At 35.4% G+C, this 22723-nt stretch overlaps 1 protein-coding gene across 1 annotated transcript; it reads right to left on the bottom strand.

The window, feature by feature from the left end:
• Nucleotides 1–330: 330 nt before the first annotated feature.
• Nucleotides 331–19295, bottom strand: LOC136811728 (uncharacterized). Its single transcript, XM_067068347.1, has 4 exons — nucleotides 19082–19295; nucleotides 18815–18955; nucleotides 3604–4031; nucleotides 331–1616 (listed from the first exon to the last, which is right to left on the bottom strand). The coding sequence occupies exons 3-4, from the start codon at nucleotides 3995–3997 to the stop codon at nucleotides 478–480; spliced, it is 1533 nt and encodes a 510-aa protein (XP_066924448.1). The 5' UTR covers nucleotides 3998–4031; nucleotides 18815–18955; nucleotides 19082–19295; the 3' UTR covers nucleotides 331–477.
• Nucleotides 19296–22723: the final 3428 nt, after the last annotated feature.

Consider the following 22723-nt stretch of genomic DNA (forward strand, 5'->3'; position numbering starts at 1 on the left):
TATTTTGGAAACAAATCATTAGAGGGACATTGACGTTTAAACGCACCATAGCTTAACGGAAGATTGTAACATTGTTTTTGGATTAATTGAATAATCCATAAAAACCATGCCCCTCAATGATAACTTGATGACGTAATTCAAAAATACCATCAAAATCTCATCTACAAAGAATTTTTCTCTTTTTCTTCTCTGTAGTATTTTTTCCAACGCAAAAGCCATCTAATACAGCTTAAAAGGCCGCAGACGGTCATTAAGTCAATGCTACATTCATTAAGCTTTTGTTTTTGCCGAGGCCACAATCTACTAATAGGATCGAGTACTCTTAAAATAGCTCGTACCGCAATTTCTTTTATAGGTAGTAAAAGATCACTGACCTAATAGAAATGTTACTGTAAAAACAAAAACTAAAACGAAGCTTGGAATAATGAGAAATTGAATTGATATTTTTTTACTCAGTCTGTTCTTCTAAATTTAAATTTAGTGGAACAAATGTATATTCCTTCTATGGATTAGCGTACACACAAATACAATACTGCAGATTATAAAAGGTGGTGAAAAATATTCAGCGTACAAGAAAAAATAATAGAGAGTCAATTTTCCGAAGATACGAAATGCATTTCCAAAAACTGATCTAAATCCATCGATAAGATTTGCATTTGAATCTGAGACAGTGTTGAACAAGAGCACTTTGCCTGCTGATTGAGCTTGAAAATAAACAAAACACTTAATTGCCACAATAGTTACACCAAAAGCTATCTGTCCAGCCATTGTTGGTATCACTATTAACTTTGGAAGAACCAGGAGAGACAAAAGACATCCAGCCAGTGAACAGCTCATGGCATATCCATAAAATATTGCTAAGGGTCCTTCAAAAACCTTTCGATAAACTAGCACCATCAGAAAGATATAGGTTGAAAATCCAACAAAAACATGAAGCAAGGACAAAGTGTTCATTTGCCAATGAAAAGTATTGACGGAATACAAAGTAACCATAGCGATTGCAGTCGTTACTGAATATCTTAAGACTCCATAACTTAGACATAGTGATAAAATATCCAATTCAAAGAGTTCTCTCCAGCCTAGTAACCTCCTTTCTTGAGAAACTTCTCCATCTGTGTTGCTAGATGAGTTATCATCTCTGTCAACAAGAGGTTCTCGTTCGGAGTCCTCCTCCTGCTCTCGACCACGTGCCTCGTCAAGTGGTTCCCGTTCGGGATTCTCCTCCTGCTTTCGAACACGTGCCTCGACAAGTGGTTCCCGTTCTTGGTTCTCCTCCTGCTTTCGAATGCATGTCTCGACAAGAGGTACCCGTTTGGGATCCTTCTCCTGCTTTCGACCACGTGCTATTGCAACAGCATCTTCACCAAGATTTTCCAGATCTTTAGAAAGATCGATAACCAAAAACCAAGAAATTATAAAGATTATCATTGTTATTGCAGCGATTAAGAATGGGATTGCGTTGTATTTATTTATTTTCCAATTACCGATTTGAAAGTTGATGTATGAGAATAAGATAGGAAGACCAGGACCAATATTTATTCCAACAGAATATAGAAATTCATACCAACTAAGAAATTTGACCAATTCTTTGTCATTATAACATCTTCGGAATTCACCTAAAATTGAAAAAATATGATATAGATATTGCTGAAGATGATAGTTATTGAACATATGATACAGAATATCAACATTAAATGGTTTTTATATCTGTGTGTCACAGACACGTTAGAAACCCAACCCAATTGGAAAAATTGGGTCAAGCTTTCGTCCACGGTGGGAAAATTTCTCCTTTTCTAAATTCGATGGCAAAACTGCACTCCACACCTTCCACACTGGATTTTTTAGCTTTGAACAACAAGAATTTCTAACCCCTTAGGGTTTTGATACAAATTTTTATCCTCGCTGTGGTAAATTTAACTATACTTTAATCGGATTAACTTGCGCGAAATTGAACTCGTAAAGTTTAATCTACGTGAAATTTTGAAAACGCTTTTTTTCGGTGGAGGAACCTGCCAAAACCAATGAAGTCGAACTCCCTATTGGTTGCGAAGTACGGCCATTTTCAGCTTTTTTCAGGTTCATTCAAAATTTAATCCGACTGAAGTCGAATGTCTCGAAATTTACGACGTTTACGTTTACAGACGAGCCATTCAGTTAGAAACGTCTTATAAAGGGTTATAAGATAATAAGTATATAAGTTTCAGTTCAGTTTGAGGTCGTTGTTGTTATTTTCTGCCGCCGCAGTTTTATTATTAGCCCGAGAGTGTCATTTGGGCCCGACGCGAAGCGGAGGGCGCAAATGGCACTAGAGGGCTAATAATCAAACTGCAAGGGCAGAATTAATGACAACAACGAACGAAGCCTTAACGCTATTACTATTATTATCCATATCGGACATTCAAACAACGTTTTTTTCTAGCGTCAACCAAGTCTTTTCACTTCAATGCAATGACTTTAACAAGTTTTGAGTACCCTTGCGAGCGGGCCGCAAATGACCAAAAAGTGTTTTTTTCTGACGTCAGTTTAGTCTTTTCGCTTCAATGCAACGACTTCAATAAAATTCCGAGCGGGCCGCAAATGACGTTTTCGCAAAGGGCGGTTAATGATATTTCAGCCCTCTGAAGCGCGACCCCTTAGTTTTCTCATTGCAGGTATGACTATTTGAGTCATAGAACATTCCAATACCACCCGCCGTTCGAATCTTTAATGGCTTATTTAATGACCACTATATAGATAATACTAAACGGCAATTCCAGAGGAATTGTCACGCACATTTTTGGCTGGATACCACCAGTAGGGACCTAGGGGTTCCGCGAACAATGAACCATTTGATAGCACCCATAGCTAGACGGGATAAAAATTTTGTTGGAATGGTCCTTAACACCAAACCATTTAGGATTGGAATACAATGTGATCTATCATGCTGAAAATGATAGAATTATGAGAATTATTTTAAATCCCAAATTGATAATCATATCTTTAGTTCTTTTACAATAACTCGGGAAAACTCGATTTTAATTTATTATACTTGGGACGTGGTTTCACTGAAATTTTTAAAAACCCTAGAGAAAAATTTTAGGAAGTGGGAATAAATTAAGTCATTTATTTCCAATCCAGAACGTGGTTTTACATTACACAAACGTCGGATTCAAAGTAAAATCTATTGTTAGATTTCAAAAATTGCAGTCCTCGAAAACAAAAGAACTGCTACAGATACAATCCGTTGTCATGATTACGGCGGGGCAAATTTTTTTCCATCAGTGGATGCAGACCTGATTAAGCGGCTGAAGACCTGAATTAACGGCTGAAGACCTAAACCAACGGCGGAAGACCTGAATCAACGGCCGAATACCTGATTTAACGGCCGAATACCTGATTTAGCGGCGCGTTCTAGGTGCGTTCTGGATGAGAAATAAGTGGCTTCACTTTTTCTTGATTGGGAGAGGTTAAAGATTCTCCTTTAGCCTTTTGGGCTTTAAACTCAATGATCGGGATACAATTTTTTTCTAAAAAATTGATTAAAGATGGTGGATATAACTTAGTTCCCCTAAGGCAGGTCAGTGCTAGCTTTTACATTGAAATAGAGTATAAAAAAGATCTTACCACATACTGCAGTTTGCAAGGATTCATTGATGCCGCATAGAAATCGTCCAGTCATTACCGACCAAATATGCCAAGGGATTGAATACATTAAGTTCCCAATACATATGACACCCAAATTGAGCAAAAACACAAATCTTAAATTTCGCGTACGATCAATGTATCGTCCAAAAAGTATTCCGCTTATAAGATTACTAACAGCGAATAAAGTCTCCATTACACTGTAATAAAATGTTGCTTGAAGTAAAGATAACCCAAAGTTCTCCGAGAAGTAGTAGAGTACAGTCACTTCCAGTGCTTGGCTTTCAATTCCGTAGAGGAGAATCAGAATACATGCGAGAGCTGTAGTTCGAGTTCTATTTTTCTTCCATTCGAGATATTCCAATGAGGTTTCCATTATATGATTTCCAGTAACCTTTTGTATTCCTCAGCTAAAATCAAAAATATGATTTTTAAAATCTTTATCTTTAAAATCTATTATGTATGGTTTTATAAAAGGCCCTCTTCTCACAGATCCACTGGGATCCTTTCCCACTTAAAAAATTTGCCAAAATATCGTCCCAGGTGGAAAATGATACCCCAATTTTTGTCCTCAATGAAAATAACCAAATAAAATATTATGCTATTTTTCCCATCTGCACTGAGTTTTCTGACTTGAAAGCAAAAAAATTAAAATCCCTAGCCATGAAAATATAGGAATTCAATCCCCATTGAGTTTCATTCCGTTATCTTTATCCCCACTGGCAGAAAAATCCTAACTGGTCTGTGAGAAGGGGGTGTTAAATTATTCAAAATAGACAAATGCAAAAATATGCGACGATTATAGCAATCCAAAATTAAAACAAGGCGACTTAAAGTCGAAAATTTCGCATAATACTTGAACATCAACGACGAAGACGCGTGAAACGTGACTCCTGCAGCATTATGCATTTTGAATGAAGCGTTACACAAAATATACACAATGTATTGTACACACAGGTCATAGATGTCATTGATACCCTGTTTTTTAATGAAAAATCTCAATTCATTAAAAAAAAGATTCCTTAAGGTATGTGTACACCTTTTTTCCGATTTTTTGTCAAAAAATTTTTTTCAGTCAAAGTGGAAGAAAAGTTACTGGATTTCATTTTGGTAAAATCGCGATCTTAAAATCTTTTTTTGATCCAGAGTTATAACCATTTAGAGTTCGTCTTATGATGGATTATTTACTCAAATAATTGTCTCTTTCGGAAACAACAAAGACAAAAGAGAGAATTCAGCTGATGTTTATTCTCACCTCTATTGAATAGTAATATTTTTGACACATTTCACTGATTACTCAAATAAACAGCAATTATCTCGTTAAAAATTTCAAATTGATGTAGAAAAAAATGAAGTTTTACCACACCATACTACTTTTAACGAAGTTAAAGTCACCCATAGCATTTAAATATCGACTTCATTCTTTTTTTATGAGATTCACAAAAGATCAAACTTAAAAAGTGTCTTAGGATTTTATTTCAAACCGAGTTGTTTTTCCTCAATTTACAGATAACTGAAAAAATCACATTTAAATTTCCTTTTTATCGATATTTTTACAGAATTTAGGATTTAAAGAGTTAAAGTCAATCCCAAAGAAAATCCCAAGACATAGTATCGAAATTATTTTTTCAAAATTCAAAAGCTATGGGTGACTTTAACTTCTTTGAAGTAGGTAAGGTCAAAATTCTTAAGATTTTAATTATATCCTGCCCAGTTTTTTAAATTCAGCTGAAACTTTTACCATTAGAAAGAGAATATTATTGGCTTTCAGAAAATATATACTTTTGATGTATAAAAATTTGTTGTTCTAAAGATATGATCAATTAAAGAGAATGTGTCAAGAAAGGTGAACACATACCTTAAAAGAACTAGAGAAAGAATTCTATTCTATAAAGCGTAAACAAAATCTTTCAATTCAGAATAATTCAGAGAACTGCATTATACTTGAGAAGAATAATTTTAATTTTTTTTGAAAACGAAGAAGAAAAAATGAACTTATCATTCTTTGATGCCAGAAACCTCATTTTGTGCTTTGAAGGAACTTGTGATAAAGACTTCTTTCACTTGCGCAAAGTTTATATCAACTTCTTTTTATAAACAGTATAATTTATCTAAAATTGAGAAAAATGGCTAGTCAGAAAAATCTGTTGTATACTATCTTCGCTTTCTGATATAAATGATGGCCCACCACCATCAAAATCATTGGACTTTTCCAGAAAAAATTCGAGTATGGGGGAGGGATAAAGGATATAACATTTTTTGGAAATCCCCCCCCCCCTGGACATTGTGACTTTTGATCCCCCGACAGCAGGTCTACCCCCCCCCGCCCCGGACAAGCATCAGTTGATCCCATCGAGAGCAAGTTTACCCCCCCCCAGGACAAGGCAAATTTTGTAGATTTTTCACTACCCTCCCCTCCAGACACTATATCCTCCACCCCCATGTACAGACATTTTCTGGAAGAGCCCATTAAAGGCAAAAAGTTGAGCACACTCATTTTTTTTATAAGCATAAGGTAAAATTCGGCTGAAGCTCACTATGCTTAAGTAAAGCTCAGTTTTGAGACTCGAATTATGCTTAACCCTATGCTTGGTAAAAAAAAATTGTAAGTTTAGATAGTGTACATTCTTAAGAGACCAAGTTGTGTTATTTATAAGAGATTAAAAACAAAATAAAATCACCATTTTTTCGAATTTAATTTTTCTGGAAATTTGAGCTTCAGTATGCTTGTAAACGTTATGCTTATAAAGAAAATGAGTGCAGTTGAACTCCAGCTTCTGGACTAGAAAATTGCAGGGTAAAAACTAGCCAACTTTAAGCTTTAAAGAAATAATACTCCTTGAGATTATTAAACTTTGACTCCTTTATAACTTATTTAAACTGCACCCCATTAAACAAACCCTCCCCAATCTCTTGCCGATTATCCCGTGAAAAATATATTTTTTTTATTTTTATTTTCCAATTTATTTATTGTTGGTCTGCCATAGTAATAATAAAATACTAATTAATACCAACCGTAGAGAATAAACTAATTATATAATGAAGAATATAAGATAAAATTTTTTTTTTATATACATATTTTACAAAGACAAATATTTGTGAGGCTTATTTCTTTCAGTGAGGATTTAAAAGTTTCGATAGAGGATTCAAGCTTGATTTTTTCAGGGATCTGATTCCAAAGCAGGCTTCCTCGAAATAAGAAAGATTGAGTTCCGTAACGTTGTGAATTAGCCTTAGGTATAGACATTAAAACTTTGTTTCGGAAGTTGAATTTTATTTTCTTCGTTACGTAGATTTCTTGCATGAACTTCGGATTTAATTTGTTCTCAGATTTGTAGACCTCACAAAGTAAGAAGCAAAGCTGAGTTTCATGAACCGTCTTACATTTGGCGTTTTGCAATAAAACTTCATAATCGTTTCTGAAATCACAGAGTAGAGCTCTTAGGGCCCGCTTATGAACTTTAGTGATTTCTTCATATGTGGTTTTATTACAGAACATCCAAATGATCGGTGCATAGTTAAATATTGACATAATATAAGCATTAAATAATAACTTTCGCTGGTCAAAATTAAGATAAAAACGAATTCTGTTCAAACTCCAGATTCTGGATCTTGCTTTAGAGCAAAGTGAATTGATATGGGTCGCAAAAGAAAGATTGTTATCAATAGTTATGCCTAGAAGCTCAACAGAATCCGTTGATTTTATCCTAACATTTCCAACGCTGATTTCTACAGGAAGATTCCTATTTCCTAGAACCAACATTTGGAATTTTCCGGGGTTAGCTTCGAGGTAGTTATTTGAAAACCAGGCTAAGATTATTTCTAGGTCAAACTCAAGATTTGAGATGACCTCTTCAAGAGTTTCCGCACAAGAGTGTGAGGTGTTATCGTCCGCAAAATTGCAGATGCTGGCTTTAACAATAAAAAGAAATAAATCGTTTATGAATATATTAAATAAAAGGGGACCAAGAATTGACCCCTGCGGAACACCTAGAGTGATTTCTAACCAATCGCTATATTCAGAGCCGATCTTTGTTCTCTGATAGCGATTACTCAGATAACATTTTAGAAGATCGAGACTTTTTGTTTCAATTCCGTAGGCTTTAAGCTTTGCGATAAGAAGTTTGTGGTCAATGCAGTCAAAAGCCTTTGATAAGTCCATCAGTACTGCTCCCACCTTCCCGGACTCATCAAGACTTTGATGCCATTGACCAATCATTTGAATTAGAGCATGTTGAGTGCTGTGCTTAGCTCTAAACCCACAGAGTCTCGAATCAAAAATGCCATCAAAGTAGGATGAAAGTTGGTCGTGCATAATTCTCTCAAATATTTTTGAAAAAGCTGGTAATATACTAATTGGCCGATAGTTTTTCTTCAGAAATTTATCTTCCTTTTTAAAAACAGGCGTAACCCTTGCCCTTTTTAGACTTTGGGGAAATTTAGAAGTACTGAAGGCAAGGTTTACGAGTCTTGATAATGGCCCTGACAGTATATCAGAGACCACTTTGATTATTCTAATGGAAAAAGGACCGCTGACAGATTTATCTTGATTAAGTTTGAGCATAATACAATGGATATCTTCAGGAGTTACTTCGCTAAAAGAGAAAGACTTGCTTGCAGATAGAGATTCGATGATGCGAAGTATACTAGGATGGTTTTCAAGCGGATCGGTTTCAGAATCTTCTGGAAGACTGCATTCTGAAGTTTTTAGGCCGAGATGGGAAGCAATATTTACAAAATAGTCGTTAAAAATTTTTGCTATGGAGGCTTCATCATCAACAAGTTTTGATTTATTTGAATCGTCAAGCAAGAAGATTTTCTCGTGATGTTGGACTTTCTTTGAGAAATATGGTTTTGCAGATTTCCAGAAATTTTCTGATGTCCCTAAATCACGAAAGTATTTTCTCTTTGCTTTCCTATTCAAATTTACAATATAATTTTTTTGTTTGCGATACAAGGTTTTATAGAGGGGGTTTCCGGTCTTATTTGCTTTGTTTTTGTAGTATGAGCGAACCATGATTGCTTTACGTAGGGTTTTAGACATATGAGGTTTTTGATTTCCCCGGACGGTTCGCTTTTTCATTGGTGCATGAGCATCAAGAATATTTTCAAAAGTTGTGCTAAAAGTTTCAAAGTCTGAGAAGTCACAATCAAGATTACGACAGAGGTTGGACCGGAAACCCTTTTCATCAAAATTTTTAAAGGATCTATATTCAATTATCTTTGGAGGAGATTTTTTAAAGCTAGCTTTGAACATGCTATAAATCAGATGATGGTAGTCACTGATTCCTGTTTCAAATGACCCACTGTTTTTAAAGCAAGGTGCCCGATTTGTAAGGATCAAATCAATGCATCTACCCTTTTCTGACTTAAAGCATGTTGGCTTCTTAATTAGACTTTTCAGTGAAAATGCATCAAGGAACTCTGACATATTCTTCTCAGATATTTCCTCATTAAAATCTCCAAAAATCAATACATTTTCATACGTGTCACTATAGTGGTCAAGAACTTTTGTTAATTCTTCAAGAAACGGTTTTAGCTTTTGTAAACTTGGATTACGATAAATAGAAAGTAGGAGCCATTTAGTTTTTCTCAAATTCAACTCCAGTGTAAGACACTCAATTCCAGGTGATAGAAGATTATCTTTAAGTTGGCGAAGTGGGAGCTGGTTTTTTACGTAAAGTAGCAAACCTCCGCTGGTTTTAGAAAAATCAAGTCTAATTGGCTTTTTGAACCCTTTAATCAAAAGCTTGGATTCCGGAAACGAAGAGTCTATCTTAGTTTCTGCTATACAGAGGATATCCACATGGGGTAGGATGATTCCCTTTACGTCTTTGAGCTTGTTTCTAATAGAGTTTATATTGAGATATGTAAATAAAATGCCATCTTTTTTGCTCAGGTTTTGTAAAGGATTTTTTAGAATTTCAGTACCATCGAGGTCGTCAATTTCATCGTCAAGTTCATGCAAAACACGTCAACAGTTTATAATACTTTTCAAATTATTTTGAAGTTCATCGGTCCCATTAACATTGAGATGCAGTTTACTGCCATTAAGGTGCTTACCGGGATCGATGCCACTATTATCAAGAAAACCAATGTTGCATTCATTACACTGATGCTCCAAGATCTCGTTTACTTTCATTACTTTCTGATTCAGGTCGTCTCCTCTTTGAACAATGCCAGACACGATAACGCCAGTGTTTTGATTTGTTTCGTTCACCGATCTCGCCAGGGCAACAACATTTTTTGAAATTTCTTCCGGCTCTTTTGTTTTCAAGTCATTGGTTCCACAGTGTATGATTACAAGGTCTGGTTTTTGTTTGAGTGTCGGTATAATGTAATGCTTCATGCAATCAGTTTTTGCTCCAGGAAAAGTTTTCACTACAACTTTGTTATCTTTATTTGTGAGTTGATATCCTTTGACGTGTTTGATTATCGAGTCACCAACAACTGCAACAACCCTTTTATTATTATTGCCATTATTACTGTCAGTGTCTCCTTTTTTTGAATTATTTTTGCGCGATTTACGGGTTGTAACGTTTCCCTTTTGTTTGGGTGCAATTATAATGTCATTAATGTCATCATCAAATGAACTTGAATTTTCTTTAATAAAAAGTGTGTCGTATCTATTATCAAGACTAATTTGTTCATTTTGAGTGCTTTTAGAGTGTTTGATAGGATTTTTCGGGAACTGAAAATCATCACTATTTTTGTATTTTTGTATGTTTTGTGTTTTGATAGATTTTTCTTGTAACAGAGCGTAGATAAGATCGTCACGGTTTTCAACTTGTTTTCTCAAAAAGTCTATTTCCCGTTTCAAATGTTTTAGGAAATCCTTTCCCTCTGAATGAAAACTTTGTTCAGGTCCTCTAAGGCTCTCATCACTTGACAGCTTCAATAATTCAAGTTCGTTACTCACTGTTTTCGAAATGAAGATTTTAATCTCGTCCATAATGTCTTTCTTCAAATGATTTGTAAACTGCTCATCGATAAATGCCTCCGTTGTTCTGATCTCCTTTTGAAAACTTGTATCAAGCTCATTCATTTTGTAACATACGATTTCAAAGAACACAAAACAAAGCCAAAATGTTAAAATTTGAAAATTTTCAAGTTTATGAAACAACACGTCTGCACTCTCCGATCTGTAGCGATCAACTCCCTTTTTGTGTATATAGGGGAAAGATTCCAGAAAAGTAACAAGAATCTTAGTGCGGAAATGGGAATCTTATACAAACAACGTACCATGGCTCAAAATGAAAATCCTAATTAGCAAAAGGTGTATCAAGATCGGTGAAGTTTGATTGAAGCTCGATGAGTTTGATTTATTACCTTATAGCCCATTCTTTTTACATTCCAACGGCTTATTAGCAGACGTCCACGCTAAAACTTAAAGAGCGAGGCAATATCTATCATCCCATCGGGGAGGAAAAGCTGGAACTTTTACTAACCAAACTTCATCGAATAAAAAACTGTCATCATTAACGAGGGACCCGCTGTACATTGTACGGTGGTGTACGGTGGGGCTGGATCTAAATGTCCTTTGTACGACGGTGAAAATAGGTTAATTTGAAATCTGCTGTATTATCTGTACACCCCACCTTACCCACCGAAAATCACTGTACAATGACAATGTATGGCAGTGTCTAGGCAGGGTTGTTTCGATTATACAAAAATGATTGCTGAATTTCAATTGACATGATTTCTAAGAAATACCGTGAGATCGGGTAACTTGCATAAGCCCTCAAATGAATTACCCATTTGGTCATTAAAATACAAAGTTAAATCAAAACAAAAATGGTAGGCTAGAGCTGCAAGCGGAGCTGCATAGTTCATTTGTTTTGAAATTTTGCTGCTTTGATTGGTCAGTCATTTGAATTTGATGGCTGTGCAAGTTACCCTCTGTTACCCTCCCCTCAAGTTACCCGAACTTCACGGTACTTGCTAAAAATGACTCTTTGTCACAACTGGTTTCACTATTAACACATAACTATCTGGTGAAAAAAGAAAAAAAAGATCATACCTCTGCTGTTTGTAGTTTTGGTGAAGAAGAGAAGAGAGGATTAGTAATGATGTTGTTTGTTGTGGAAAATTAACTCTTTTTGTACTACTTACTAAGCATGATCAATTTATTGGTGCATTCACTAACTACACAAACATAAAGTACTTAGTAGTAAACAAATATTAAACCTCTATAAACACTCTACAAAAGACCAGAAAATATGATAAAAATTTATACAGCAGCAGCAAGTTTCCAAGCAGCCATTAAAAAGTTCTCACGATGATAATAACAAAGGGTTGGTTACACTTCTTACCTTTAGCGTATTTTATTTATTAAGAAAAGCCATGTTTTTTATCACTTTTTTATCTTTGTGAGTGAGTCCACCTTTAGAATATTTGCCGTAGTACGCCCGCAGCCAAACGCCCACGCCATAATTTGCGCCCCAAAAAATGTCTCGCCAGCCAGACACACGGAAGGCTATTGTAATACTTTCGCTAAGCGAAATTAACAAGACGACTCGGAAGTCGAAAATTTCGCATAATGGGCTATTCCAGAAAAAAACCATTCATGGGGGGTGGAGGATATATTGTCCAGGGGTATTGAAAAAACCCTGAAAAACTGCCATGTCCATGGGGTGAATCTGCGATGTCCAGGGATAAATATTTGTGTCCAGGGGGTCAACTTGATGCTTGTCCAGGGGGTGAAAAATCGAAATGTCCAGGGGTAGATCACAGAAAAAATAATATATCCTCCACCCCCCATGAACGAATTTCTTCTGGAAAAGCCCAATATTCAAAATGAGAAAAATTGACCATAAAATAACGAGGTCAAGCAGGGGGGTATCTGCTGTACAACGACGTGTTAAACGTGATGCATGAAGAATATTGTACACGAGGTTGTAGATACCATTTTACTTTTTCATAGAGAACCTAAATGGGAGGATTTGTAGCATTGAGTTTAAAGCCCGAAGGGGAGTTCAATCTCTAACCTTTCTCAGGCAAGAAAAAGTGAAGCCTTTAAAAAATGCGGACAGATTGAATGTAGGAATTCCTTTGTTTACGATTGATATTTTTTTCGAAATTTAGCGGTAAATTTTAGTTTCAATCCGTCATTTGTGTAAAAACCAGGCGAGCCGCTCAAGGCCGCGCAAGTTTGGTAGGATTTGTTGGCTTCAAATCCTACCAATGGGATTCGATTCTCGCCCTTCGGGGTTATACTTCATTGGCTTGTAGGGGTTCGAAATACCGTTTTCCCGTCAAAATTTTGGCTAAATCCCGGAATCCCGAAAATTGAAAAAAATGATAACACCGTCACACCAGTTTGTAGAGGTTAAAATACCGGCATAATGGCAAATAAATAGGCTAAATACCGTCACCGTCTGATTTTAAAATACCGTTTTCCCGTCTTTTTTTCGTCAAATCCCGTAATACCGTACTTAAAAAGGGCCAATCCCGTCAGTGTGACAACCCCCCCTAAATCCTTTCCATAAATCATCATCAAGATTCTTTTTTATAAGCGTAGAAAAGGCTTTCTATAGATGGCAATTTCACAATTGACTTCATACAGAAGAATAGTATAAATTATCCTAGGCTACAGTAGTCTAACACTTTATACTTCTTAGGAATATACTTCTTACAAAGTATACAGAATAAGTGTAACTTGCACTTCAAATGAATACTCAAAAAATAAATATACCCAAAGGCTCAATCTGAGCTAGATGGGCTCTTCCAGAAAAAAAATTGTACATGGGGGTGGAGGATTTTGTCCGGGGGAGGGGGGTAGCAAAAAATCATCAAAATTTACCTTGTCCGGGGGGGGGGAATTTGCTCTGTCCGGAGGTAATTTGGGGTGTCCGGGGGGGTCAGCAGATGCTTGTCCAGGGGTAAAACCTATTGTCTGGGGGGGCCAAAAGTCACCCTGTTTGGGGGGTAAATCACTAAAAATTGTTATATCCTCCACCCCCATGTACAATTTTTTTCTGGAAGAGCCCATTTTTCCAAACTGAAAAATGAGAGTATCAATTAATAAACTCACTAAAATATGGCTGTTTTAAGCCCAAATTTTCCAACCGAATGAAGATATGTTAAAAAAGCTCAACCAAGGCTTTTTGCCAAGACAGAATAAGGGGCTTATTTAGCACTGTCACTCAATTTTTCCCACCTGCTGTACCCCTATTTCAGGTTCGAATTTTATTAAACAATAAGAGATATGGATATCAAAATGCATGCTTATAGAAAGGTAGTGTTATGCTTATGGAAAAAAAAAACATTATTGACCTTTGCAAATCTTCTTAGCAGCATGGTGTCAACCTTCCTCCACCCGTTAACAGCCGAATGCCATTAAAAATTGAAAATGATTTGTCGATGGCCCCTTCAGGAGTGCAATGTCAAGTTGAAAACAATTAAGAAAACTCCAGACTCCAGCATCAAAACAACAATAAGAATGAATAAACTCATAAATTATTGTTTTGTTTTTGTGATGTTGGAGCTTCATCTACCCTGCCGATGCACCAGACTTTTGCTCATCTTCTATTGGATGCTGAAAAGTATTATTAGATTACACCGCTCAAAACTGTCTGGTGTTTGTCTACTGTTAAGTTGCACAAATTCTTGAAGCTGGACAAGCACCAGACTTTTTTTCCTTTTACCCGGCAACAGTAAGAGTGATTCAAATCTGGTCCCTTGTTTTGTTAGGATTGTCCAGTGAAACAAAGTTTTCTCGGTTGACACCAGCCATTCACGGTGGTAAAAAGTAGCTGTATTTTGCCCACATAGACTAAGCCTGTGACGTCACACAGCGAATTATGTTTAGGTTTACAGAGCCTTGTAGAATAATCAAAATGCCTTCAAACTTGGTAAGTAAATTCAAAACAATAAAGGAAAAATTGTTGTCTTGAAAATTTTTTAGATTTCCCGATTTTCAAAAACGGGAAACCCTCATTTTTACCCCCGTCTTTGGCAAAAAATCAGACCTAGCAGAAAATTAAAGGCCCTAATTCAGTAAGTCTCAAGATAGAAGATTTCCTTTTAACCATAACTTCCTTCATGTCAGTTTTCAGCTTTTAAGTATATCGGGAACATACAGTTTAAACTCTGCAATTCGTTTTTTTACCATATAAGGTCATACCTTTAATTCTAAATTTCTGGAGTTAAACATAAGCTGAAATTAAAAGTGACCCCATTTTTAAGCACTACTGGTCAATATCTATCGTTTGAAAATGTTGCTTTAAGCATGATACCAACTTCAAATTTTCGTTTAAATTTTGATGACGTATTTTTCTGTCACGTGATGACTTTCTTTTCAAAAAAGTTTTTGATTTTTTTTGGAAAATAGTTTGAAAAATATTTAGGGCAAAAAAAATTATTCTAAGGCTATAAGAATGATAAAGAACAGGATAATGGATATAAGTCATTAAGTAAGTGGTAATAAAAAAGCCTATTTTGACCACCGTTTTCTGTGTCCGGTGCTTCAGTAAGGCTGCTGTGCTGGCAGGGTCGTAACCTTATTTAACCTGGACATAGTGTCCTATGAAAACAAAGGTCTATTCAAGATAGACCTTTTGCTAGTCAGGATGTTGAATAATTTAAAAAGACCAGCCTCAAAACAATGATTAAGAAAAATAAATGCATAATCAGAATAATCATGTGCTATATGTGGTCATTGTTTTTAGTGCTAGAGTTTTTAAAATTATTCAACAGGACACCCGGACTAGCAATAGGTCTATTTAACATTCTCCCACTTTTCTCCCACAATTTGTAACGAGTCAAATCAAAAACTTTTTCCAACAATGACCAATGGGGGATAAGATGTACTGTAGATTGATTTCCACCTTCACATGTTATGGCCAGACGGTGTCAATCGAATGAATCGAACGCCGAATCAATTGAATGCAATAGAATAATAATTGCAATCAAATATCACCAAGGATTTGCTGTTCGATTGTACTGATTATGTTTGATTACACTCGATTGATTTAATTGTATTCGATTTTATTCACTCTCGTACCGTATATACTTACAACACGCTTGGCCGTCCACGCTAAAAACGCTCTAAAGAAATGATCCAATTTAATTTAATCCCAATCAAACTTATAGAACATAATCGTAATCAAACATAATCAAAGGTAGTTTACAATCAATCAAACCAATTATCAAACGTTTTACTCGAACGCAATCGAACACGATCGAATATCACCAAAAATCAAAAAAGTTTGTGGTCTATATAACCGATAACCACAGAAAGCCCTATTTCCACGAAACAGCGCTTGAGGTACAGGTGAATCATAAATTGAAAAAAGATAAATCATTTTGAAAATGACGTCATTTTCTACATTTATAAATGCAAAAACTATGCAAATCTATTTCGGCAATCTATGAATGTATAAAAAATGGCTGCTTCCATATGAATGTGATCAACGACGAAAAGCTCTATTCATTGTTCATCAACACCTATGACTAATTGCTAAAAAATATTATACCTGTGTTTTTGTATTGAAGGGTTCTGTTGTTAGTTGTTGTGGGTGGGGGTGTGGTCAAAAAAAGCCAAAAACTCTACTGAGCACTGTAAAAGCTTATTGGTGCATTCACTAACTACACAAACATAAAATACTAAGTAGTAAACGAATGACAAACCTCTTTAAATACTCTACAAGTTACCAGAAAACATAATAAAAATATATACACAGCAGGAAAAGTGTGCAAAAAGTGTTTACTTCAAGCAGCCATTAAAAAGCTTTCACACGGAATGTTTACAAACCCTTGGTTACACTCACCTTGTAGAACGATTAAAGAAATATTGTTATTCATCTTTGTGCGTGAGTCCATCTTTAGAATATTCTAGAATGTTCTAGAAGAACATGTGGAGCACTATGAACACGAAGAACGAGTGCTGAGTGTTAATTTTTAGCACTACGACCGCAGAAAACCGATTGTAATACTTTCGCTATGCGAAATTAAAAATTGGATTTAATGAACAAACTGTTATTATTCATATCTAGGTTTTTGAGCTGGTGAAATTATAAAGTTTAGAAACGCTTTTATAGCACTACAGTGTGTTCCGCAAAAAAGTATATACTCAAATAATTAAAGTCAACTTTTGAAATAAATGATGATCGTTTTTGAATGATTTTTAAAACTACTGAAAGTACAGCTATTCAGTTTTCTACTGTCCAAATTTCATTTTAGTGAAATATGACGCTTTTACTACACCCTGTTGAAGTTTAAAACAAGAAGCCCGTTGGGCGTGAAGGCCCAGCAAAAGCGAAATTTTCGCGCGCGATTTTCGCGAATTTTGGAATTTCTAAAAATTCTAAAAAATGTTTAACAAGATTTCAAATTTCCCCGAGAAAAGGGATGACCAAAGCATTTAAAATTTTACTGCGTCAAACAAAACACAATGAAACATAAGTCGACAAGGATAATTCTCCCTTTCTTCATTTCTTAGAACAGGGAAGTGAAAAAATAAACGAAACATAATGTATTTAATCAAAGATGAATTGAATGTTGAAAGCTCGAAACTTTCTACTCGAAGGTAAACAATCAAATTCAAAATATCATTAAATTCAACTTCCATAAGAAACAACATCAAAAAATGTAAAAATGGTGCCACATCGATTTATTGAGCTTCTTCGTTGTATTGTCTTTGTTCATCTTCTCCCTCTTTCCTCCATCAAGGTCAATTCGACTTGAAAATAATTATATGTCGAGTTTGAAAAATCAAGCCACCAATTCGTTAAACGAGACAGATCCAGAAATAACCATTTTCACACGTAGCATCATGGAAAAAAAAAAGTTCCAATCTTGTTCCAATTTACACATAAACTCCATTTTAGTGTCCATTAACAAATTCCAGAATCAGTTTACTTGAAATAAATCGGTGTCGAGTACGTTGTCGAGTTTGAAAATCATGCCACGTCCCACTGTCACTGTACTGACCGTTGTTTAACAGCGACAGATCCAGAAGCAACACTGTGTCTTATTTAAATTTACACATTTCAGTTTATTTATTTCTATATTAGAAGCCATTATTTCCTAAAAGTAAAGTCTTTTTGAAAACAAGAAACTTAAAATGGCAGTGATTTAAGGTAGAATTTTCACCCCTAAAGCTTTATGAAAACTTGAGCAAAAACTATAAGATATGACAGAATGTTGAAAAAGGTTTACAAAGAAAAATCACTAAAAAGTTTCTTTGGTTTGAAAGTCTCTAAAGCAAAGAAAATGTTCAAGAAAGTAATGAATCAACACGAATCAATTTCCTCTTTTCGACCGCCATCTTGTTTTATTTGAAAACATTTGTTGTTTAAGGAGCGCGAAATCAGAAAATATATCTTTTTTTAGCCAGTACCCGACTTTAGCAAGCTTTTCCCTGTCCAGACGGCAAAAAGTGTGGTACTGGTATTAAGCGCCGTTTCTACCAAAACGGGCAGACACACGGAATGAAGGACGGAAGGACGGACAGAGTTGCAAATGAAAGGCCCTATCGCTAGCGCTGGGCCAAAAAGTCGAGATGCATAATTTTTATTACCAAAGAGTTCATTAATTTTTGATTGACAGGTCAGTTTTTTGTCAATTTAATGAAACTTTGCATTTTGAAAGATTGACCTATGCAGCTTGGAAATTAATTATCTCATTAACAAAAGGCTTTTCCAAAGGAATTCTTTCAGCAGTGGAAAGACGAATGATATTTCTTTCTTTTGCATTACAAATTTAGATTTTTTTTATCTTTCTTCCAATTTGAAATTAACGTTTCTTTTTAGTGAAGTAATTATGAAAATATTTACTTGATCTCCGATGTTTAAAATCTACACCTTTGCTTACTTATGACTTGATATCTCTTGAATCGAAAATTCTCTTGCATTGAATTTTTGACCACAAAAAGCTTGATGGTTATGCTTTTAGCTGGTTTAAGAATTAAACTCAATAAGATAGTTTTTTCAGAGCTACGCTTTACTTTTTGAGTATACGTTAAGAACATTTCTAGGCTTGAAAAAGTTTAATGTTCTTATAAAATGTGGCATAACTCAGAGCTTTAAATAAGTAAATTCTAATATTTAAGTAAATTTACAGGCACTGTAGTTAAAATGGAGTATGACGCCTGAAATACCTCAATTTTATCTTAAACTACTTTAAAGAAACATTAAATGATAATCAATGAGATGAAATAATAGGATGAAACATGAAAGGATTTTTCTCTTACCGCTTTCAATAAAGTGTCGTCTTCAAATAGCCATTTGTATGGAAGCCAGGGACGACGTATGTTTGAATGTGGAATTTTCGGACACAGGTGTTCGTAACAAATGATTGATTGATATTGAAAGTATGACAAAATGTGTTTAAACTGAAAATTAAAATTGATACAAATTGATCTAAGTTAATTAATTAAAAATTTGATTGAAATGTACTTCAGAAAAATTGAGTTGACAAAGCCTTGATATAAAAAAAAGTATGAAAAACATTAGCTTACCAGCCTGCCAATTGTGAAGTGATGTGTAAAAGTACTCCAAATTTTCAAAATTTCAAATGTAAATTTTGAAATAAATGTAGAAAACTAGATTCAATTTGTTCACTGATTTCTTGAAAACATTCTGATCTCTGCATACCACACTCACGCCTTATGATATGTGATTGAATAAGAGTGAAAAAAGCTGAAATGAGATCTGATATGCTAGATCTCGAATGTTCACGGGAGACACTAATTAATAAATATAAAGAACTAATTGACATATGACGCCATAATGAGTACAAAATTTGTTTTTTAATTGCTTTTCTTATAAATAAAATGGTATCTTTTGCACGTTCGTGCTACATTCCCCCAACGTGGAAAAGTGAAATGTGAATCCATCCAGAAACAGTTCAGTTCTTAAACATTGCATTGAGTTCTTGCAAAATATCCATTTCACCAACATGTCGAATAACAACTAAATCTCTGACACACCTGGTAGTTTTATTATATTCATTATAAAAACACTGGTCTTGAAGGCTTTTGTCTCTTTTGATTGTTAAAAGATAGAGCTTACGTACCAAAATCGATTTATTTTGCAAACTTTTTGATCATGTGATTAGAAAAGAGACCAATCCGAAGAGGATTTTTTGGTAACGTGATCAAAAAGTATGTTTGTAACAAAAGAAAATTGAGCAAAAAAAATAAAACAAAACATTGCCAGACCGGTGTTTTTTATCATGACTATGGTTTTACGTTTTGCAGTTTCATTTGAATTGACATACTCCTTATCAACTTTACCAATTTTACTATCTTTACTAACATGAACAGTTTGTATTCATCCAAGATGATATGTCTGGGCAATGGAAGAATCGTTCTTAAGGAAAAGGACAATATCACCCTTTTTCAAGTGCTTGTCGTTCTTAAACCACTTTGGTTGTGAAATAAGCTTTGGAACATGTGAGATCAACCAATTTTTGAACCACGTGTTGAAGATGTCGATATTCGTTTGGATGGTCTTGTTGAATGTTGATGGAAAATTGACTGGACCAATGGGACCTCTCTCGTTGTTACGTCCGAGAAGAATTCTGTTGGGTGTAATAAGGTCCATGCTCTCGAAATCAGATGTGATGGAACCAAGTGCGAGAGGCATGTTGTTGAGACTGTTCGAAATCTCTGATGCCACTGTTTCCCATTGAAGGATTGATAGTCTTGATTGAGAAATCTTCCTCTCGATCGATCTTGAAATATCCTTGATTTTGCGTTCAACCTTTCCTTGGTAGTTGTGTCTGGACTAACGTCGAATTCAATGGAGTAGTTGCGATGAAGTCTGGCTCGTATATCGTGGAAGTCAATTTTGACATTTTTACATCCTTTGATAAGTTGGCTACAAGAGTAGATGAAGAGCTTCTGAGGATAACCATGGTGAGATGCAAATCGTACGAACGCTTGGATGAAGGGGACAGTGCTATAGTCGTCCATGATCTTGATTGATGTAGCTGAAGTCGTCATGCAGCAGAAGACCGTCAACCAAAGTTTGATTGTTGATCGACTGTGGTGATTGCAGTATGCCTTTACAGGCCCTGCAAGATCAATCTGAGAATAATAAAATGCAGGGGAAATTGTTAATTGAGGAGACGAGATCTTGCCCATTTCAATGCTCACAGTCTTCTTCTCGATGTACCGACATCGAGTACAGTTTCATTTGATACGTTTGACAATTTCACGTCCTTCAAGAACGTATGCTCTCTTAAGGACAAAACGTAATTGATTCGTTACCACTGTGTTTCACTGTTATGTCTTAGCAGTGAACCTCGTTGATGATGCTGTATGCTAAAGGTGAGTGTTTGTCGACGAGTGGAACGAAGAAGCTTGTTGATTGCAAGTCATGCATTGATGATGCCATTGGAGTGACGATATTGATGGCTTCTGTTGATAGAAACTGTCCTAAGTAGTAGAGGATGCCACTGACTTCTTGGCTGATTTTGTTGTAGACAGATGGCTTGTTGAAATGTTTGACCTCCGTCGTTGCTTTGCGAAAGAAATAATCTTCCGCTTGCTTGATGTCGTCTTTGGATGGACCATTACTGGATTGATCGAACTTTGCTGTGACTGTTCTCGTCTTTTTCTTGTTGTTTCTCATCCATCTCATCTACCTGATGCTCTTGATAATTATTGCTAAAACCCTAACCATTTTCATTGTTTCAGAAAACAATTGATGTTCTAGCTTTGTCCGCAAAGGACAACTGTCATGGCGGCTCGAAGATGTCTGATTTAAAAAAATGTTTATCAGTCTCATGTTTAAAAAGTTCTCTAGCTCTTTCTTTTTGTACATTTGCAGAAAAAAAGTTTGAAAGTAAGGCTAGCATTCCAAGCCGGATACATTTGTGAAATCTAATGTGAGAAAAACACCATTAGACAAGAAATTCAGACAAAATACTTATAGTGTAACAAAATTTTCAATTGGAAATATCTTTCCAAGACTGTCCCCAGAAGAGCTGGAATTAACATAAATAAGAATATTGAGTGTCTTGGCTCCACTGTGATATGAAAATCCTTTGGAGACATGTGGTGGCAAGGTGGTTTTTTTGAGGTTGAAGTTTGAAAATTTCCGGTGTCAACATTAAATTTCTTATACACAACATGTCTTTTGCATCTTTGTCACAGCTTGAAACGTCATAACGACTTATAATTATCAATTAAGTGGAAGAATCTGACTCGCATAGGACAGTTTTAAGTCTCTTTTGGGAATTGGATGAGTGAGGGAAGGAGAGTGAACAATAATATCATTACTGCGGACATAGCTTAGTACACGAGAAATCAGCAAAAATCTGTTACTTGTATATCCAGTGTATAATAAATCCTTGGTTTATCTTGCTTTTACTTCCGATGGAACAACAAAGTTGACGTTGCATGTAACATCAAGAGGTGTCTTTAAGCCTAATTGACTTTAATGACTGCGTTTCTTTGTGAAACTCTTGAAGATCTTTAGAGGTAAGAGTAATTTTGCTTACCTTTTTAACAGGAAACTTGGATTCATTTTGATACATCCAGTCTTGGCCGATGAACCGTTCTGACTTTGGCTGGACCTCTGATAACTGGACACCTCTCCTTGTTGCTACGTCGGCCATCATTTGATTGGAGTTTATGAATCTCCAGATGTTTGTGAGTCAATGGACTTCGATTACTCTGTTTCGAACCAACTGCTTGAGTTGAAGCTCAGTGTTTGATATCCAATGAAGCACAATGGTGTTGTCTATGATTTTCAAGCATCCTTTGTGATGTTTTTGGAATGCTCTTTTGACATAATATAATATGACGACGCGAAAATTTTAAAACCTATCTCAATCATTTTCAAACTGTTGCGATCTTTTTTAAACTGTCGGGATATTTTTCAAGTTGTCATGATAATCTTCAGACTGTCGTGATATATTTTTTTACATTTTGTTAAATGCATGTAACAACCTTCTACTCAGAATCATATTCGAACTCGATACTTTTTTCGTAACACCCTGTATAAGAGTAAGAATTTCTGTCCAACTATATTCACTCAGAAGATTTGGATGCCAGAGAAGATGCCAGAGCGTGAAGTAATATTAGAAGATATTACAATGGTGTATATCGTGAAAATAAACAATTAAGTCAATGCTTAAAAAATACATTAGC

This window comes from Clytia hemisphaerica, unplaced genomic scaffold (assembly GCF_902728285.1).
Source record: "Clytia hemisphaerica strain Z4C2 unplaced genomic scaffold, Clytia hemisphaerica genome assembly, whole genome shotgun sequence".
In the NCBI taxonomy this organism is placed as follows: Eukaryota; Metazoa; Cnidaria; class Hydrozoa; order Leptothecata; family Clytiidae; genus Clytia; species Clytia hemisphaerica.

What these genes read in the sequence shown, in the direction of transcription:
- LOC136811728 (XM_067068347.1), bottom strand. Translation starts at nt 3,997, where the DNA reads ATGGAAACCTCATTGGAATATCTCGAATGGAAGAAAAATAGAACTCGA. An exon ending in CTTGCAAACTGCAGTATGTG is followed by an intron (nt 1,617 to 3,603) that starts GTAAGATCTTTT and finishes TTTCAATTTTAG; the next exon opens with GTGAATTCCGAAGATGTTAT.